The sequence below is a fragment of the Pteropus vampyrus genome, unplaced genomic scaffold (genome assembly GCF_000151845.1).
Source record: "Pteropus vampyrus isolate Shadow unplaced genomic scaffold, Pvam_2.0 Scaffold157, whole genome shotgun sequence".
In the NCBI taxonomy this organism is placed as follows: domain Eukaryota; kingdom Metazoa; phylum Chordata; class Mammalia; order Chiroptera; family Pteropodidae; genus Pteropus; species Pteropus vampyrus.
The window spans coordinates 950,145-954,702 of record NW_011888938.1 but is presented as its reverse complement, the minus strand read 5'-3'; the positions used below and the strand labels follow the sequence as shown (position 1 = coordinate 954,702).

At 66.8% G+C, this 4,558-nt stretch overlaps 1 protein-coding gene across 1 annotated transcript in view; it reads left to right on the top strand.

The window, feature by feature from the left end:
• FAM69B (family with sequence similarity 69 member B) overlaps window positions 1-4,558 on the top strand; it is a 9,640-nt gene that overhangs the window by 1,728 nt on the left and 3,354 nt on the right. Inside the window, exons 2-5 of the mRNA XM_023536460.1 lie at window positions 946-1,102; window positions 2,155-2,276; window positions 2,367-2,753; window positions 4,044-4,451. Coding sequence (XP_023392228.1) covers window positions 946-1,102; window positions 2,155-2,276; window positions 2,367-2,753; window positions 4,044-4,451 — 1,074 coding nt within the window. The remainder of the gene's footprint in view (window positions 1-945; window positions 1,103-2,154; window positions 2,277-2,366; window positions 2,754-4,043; window positions 4,452-4,558) is intronic.

Sequence of the window (4,558 nt, the reverse complement as noted above, 5' to 3'; positions counted from 1 at the left end):
CTCACGGCCCTCCCCTGTGATAACCATGCCCTTCAGGACAGCTCTGGTCAGAGCTGTTCTGGGCCCAGGGCAGGAGGGTCCCTGCCAGGGTGCTGCCCTTTGCCCAGGGGCTGGGCTGGCCTCAGCTCCTCTCCGGGGAGAAGTAGGGAGAACAGGTGGGAGGAGCACCCGGGTCACAGGTCTGGGCCAGGCGCTGACCCTGCCCGCCCAAGGCCCCAGGGTGTGTGGTGCTCTGCCCAGCCCGGGGGCAAGCAGGGAGCTGAAAGGTCTGAGGGTCCACCCCGATGTGGGAGGTGGGGGGCGCTTTGGCCCCCAGCTCTGCAGGAAGGCCTTGACCCGCTGCAGGGGCGGCCCAGGGCAGCAGATGGGCAGGAGAGGGGTTCTGGCAGATTCCCCGTGGTCCGAGTCAGCCTTGCCCCTATTGTGGGGACACACGCTGAGCCTCGTTCCCGCCTGTGAGACACTCTCCTGAGTGGCTGGTGCATGCTGCAAACCGCTGTGTTACTACTGTCCCCTGAGTGATCCTCCCTCCCATCCCCGAGTGGCCCCCCAGGAGCCAGGGTGGGGTGCGACTGCGGAGCAGCTGCAGGGAACCCATGGGTGGGGAAGGCCCGTGCTGTCCTGGAGGCTCATTCGCTTGTGGGAGACAGGACCCACGGGGTCAGGCCAGGGCAGGGGGTGGGGGTCAGGGACTGCCCTGGAGGAAGTGCCGAGTGCCCACCTAAGATGAGGACCTGAGGGTCAGTCAGAGTCAGCCGGGGTGGGGGGACAGTGTACTGGGAGAAGGGCCGCCGAGAGCCTGGGGGTCCTGGCAGGAGAATAGGCAGTGCCCGGGGTCCCCCGCAGGCAGGCTCCGGCAGTCACTCTGAAGCCGAGGGGCCGGCGCTGGCTCCAGCCTGCCCTCCTCCTGCTGGCCTCCTAAGACCCCCAGCGCTGGCCTCTCAGGCCCTCGTGGAGCTGAAAGCCCACCAAGCCCGGCTTGCTGGCAGCCAGAAGTCGCGGACCCTGTCGTGCCCCACCCCCGCCACCCCCCGCCACCCACTGTTTCTGCTGTTTCTCCTTTTGAACAAATCTGACAGCAGCAGACAGGCGGTGGAGACAGGTGGGCCTGAGGCCCGGCCCCTCACTCCGCTCCGGGGCTGCCTCAGTCCCTGCGGCTCCTCAGTGGCCGCTGGGGCTCACCCCCGGAGCTCCCGGGGTCCTCCCGTGGCAGCCCCTCCGGGCGGCTGGCCTTACAAGCAGGTGCCCAGAAGCGGGCAAGACCCGGCCTCCCTGGGAGAACCAGGAAAATGACCACCGCTGGGCCCAGCGGCCCCGCCCCGTGCTCGCTGGGGAGCTGGTGACACCAGCCCTTGGCCAACCAGGACCGGGACTGACCGGGACTGGAGCTGCGACCGGGCCCATTCGGGGGTGGGTATGTGGGGCCAGCACAAGCAGTGGCGCCTCCTCTGGGGCCGGCTGGCCTGCAGCCCTGGTCCCTGCATGGATCAGAGCCTGGTAACCCTGTCCCCTCAGCTGGCTGCTCCTGGGCTGTGAAACCTGCAATTTGCTAGGGAAAGAGGTGGGGGGCGGGCGGTGGCGGTCCTGGAATCCGGCTTGGGAGCTTGGGGGCTGCGTGGGGACAGCATCCCCAGCCCACCTGCTGTGGTGCCTGAGCCCTACACAGATACAGTTCCCAGCCACCTCGGATGTCAGGGACGCGCGTCTGACAGCGAGGCCGGGGGCTTTGTGTCTTAGTTATTCTTTATTGTAGTGAATTGTACATAATCCAAAATCGACCGTCTAATCCAGGGGTGAGTGCACAGCTTGGTGGCATCGGGCACAGTCACACTGTGTGCGGCCGTCACCACCATCACCTCCAGGACTTTCTCAACTGGAACTCTGTCCCCATTAAACTCTCACTCCCAGCCCCTCCCCTAGCCCCACTGTCTACTTCCTGTTTTGGGGGCCCTGACCACTCTGGGCATCTCCTGTGAGTGGGGTCCCACGGGACGTGTCCTTCTGTGACTGGCTCATTTCTCTGAGCTCCGTGTTCTCCAGGTCCATCCACGCCGTAGCCAGTGTCAGACTTCTTCCTTTTTAAGGCTGAGTGATGGTCCACCGTGTGGCTGGACCCCGTGGACGCTTGTGTGCCCCCCTTGGCTCTTGGGGAAGCGCTGCTGTGGGTGTGCGTGGCCGATCGGGGCTGGGGCCCTGGCCTCTGCAGCAGCAGCCTCCAAGCCCTGACCCCGTGCTGGCCCCAGTCCAGCGGGAGTGGCCTCCTGCTGGAGGACAGGGTGCGTTGGCACCGATGCTCTGGCCTGACCGCGTGCAGAGGTTACAGTCATTACGAAACGAGGGTAGGACAGGAAGGAAATCGGTAAAAGTGTTATTCAGCAAAGTCAAGAGTTTCCTACCCTGCTCCCCCCTTGTTTGGAAATTGGGTTTCACCTGCCTGTGTATTTAAGTGTGGGAGCCGCCAGGCACAGGCCCCGCCCCGGCTCAGGCACACTGAGGGGGCGGGAGATGGGGGAGAAGACCCCGACCAGCCCTGGAGGCTGGCGGGAAGGGGGGGGTCTACGAAAGGGAGCACACGCGCCCCAAGTGCGGTGCTTCCTTACGTTCCCCTGCCCCCACAGGGCCGGCTCCCGGGTCTCAGGGTCAAGTACGTCTTTCTGGTCTGGCTGGGCGTCTTTGCGGGCAGCTGGCTGGCATACGTGCACTACTCGTCCTACGCAGAGCTCTGCCGTGGGCACGTCTGTCAGGTGGTCATCGTAAGTGTCCCCACGGGCCGGGCTTGTGGGCTGACATGGGCGCCTTCCAGCCCAGTGCGGGCACACGGGTAGTCGACTGTCCATGCTCGAGCGCCAGCACGGTGCGTCTGAAGGTGGAGCCAACTGCGGGGGGCAGGGCCACCTCTGCCCGGGGTGGCAGGAGGGCGGGGCTGTGGGGGGCCACTGCAGGTGCCCGGGAGAGCGTGGCAGGCAGCTGGGGACGGAGAGACGGGCCGGCTCCAGAGGCATTTGGGAGGGAGACTGGAACAGGCAGATGCTGGTGGCCTTGAGGGGCCCTCCTGGGTACAGGGATCCACCGAAGGAGGTGGCAGGACGGGTCCTCAGAGCCTCCTGCCTGGGGCACAGCGCTGAAGTCCCTGCTCGCAGCCGCTAGAGCGAGGACGTATGTGTGCCTGTGAGCGCGTGAGGTGCCAGTGTGACAAGCTCGCACACCTAGCCGATTCTGTTGTCGCCCTGTGACTCTGGCTGGACGGAGGGAGAGGTCATGCCAGCCCAAGGATCCCTGGCGACCCCCGACTTCCCGACCGCACCTGCCGCCCCGCCCCGCCCAGCCTGCCTGGCAGCTGATGAGCAGGGTTCTGCCACCTCCACCCCGCTGGGGCACGGGCCGGCCATGCAGCGGGAACTCCCAGAGGCTTGCGTGGGGAGCCATGATTTGTGGACTCAGGGGGACCCCCAGGCTTAGCACCTGCCTTGGCTGGCCCCACGGCAGCCGGGTGGCCTGTAAGACTGGGAGAGCCACCTGTCCTGGGTGCTGTGTGGCCATGGAGGCCAGCCTGCTCTGGCCAGGGTCCCACAAGGCCGAATGTGGAAGGTCTGGAGGTGGCGGTGGGGAGGGGCTGGGGTCCACAGTGGGGCAGCCCCATGTGACCGGACTTGCTGTTGGCCGGGCGCCTGCCAGGGCTCGGCCAGCGCCGAGGACGCAGCCCCCTGCTCAGGCAGCAGGCCGGCCGCAGGGCCTGGGAGCAGGAGAGGGTCACAGGGCTGCACAGCGGGCAGAGGTGCCACCGGAGTGACGGTGGCGAGGTCTCCCAGCTAGCCCTGGGAGGAGGCGGGAGCTGAGTCTGGCCGTTGGGATGCAGCGAGCAGGTGGCCAGGGCGTCGCAGGTGCTTCCAGAGGCCCCGGGGAGGGGTGCTGGGGGAGCGAAGGAGGGGTGTAGCCCTCCCAGCCAGAGGAAGCTGCAGCTCCAGCGGGCAGGGGTCTCCTCACCGAGCCCGGCGCTGCTGAGGCCTGGCCGTGGGGCCGTGGGGACACCCCCTCCTTTCCAGGGACCTGCCGACTTCGTGAAGGCCACCAGCCATCTCGGAGAGGTTCCACAGCTTGTTCAAGGCCACACAGCAAGGCGGGCAGGACCAGTGGTCACAGATCAGATCAGGTGTTCCAGGCCTCCAGGCGCTCAGCCGAGTCCCCACCACGGCCGTCTGCCGACGGGAAGCAGGCTGCCAGGCGAGGCCAGTGCAGGACCCTCCCCAGCCCAGTGGGCATGCGGCCAGCAGTCTCCCGCCCCCGCCGGCTGGGGCTGGCGCGGAGCAGGGGTGGGCTGGGCAGAGCAGCTGCTGCCCAGGTTCCCAGGTGGACCACCCCCAGGGTTTAGGGACGCCAGACAGACCCCCTGGGTGGAGGGCCTCCCGCGGGGCGGAGGCGCCGGAGGCCTGTGCTGCTCAGTTTTCCTTTTCTAGCTTGATGCATGGCTGTAACGTTTGTCACGCCGCAGCAGACGCCTCATTCAGGGTTCACACGGCTGAGTCCAGGGCTGTCTTGTTTTAGTCCCAGCCAGTGTCCC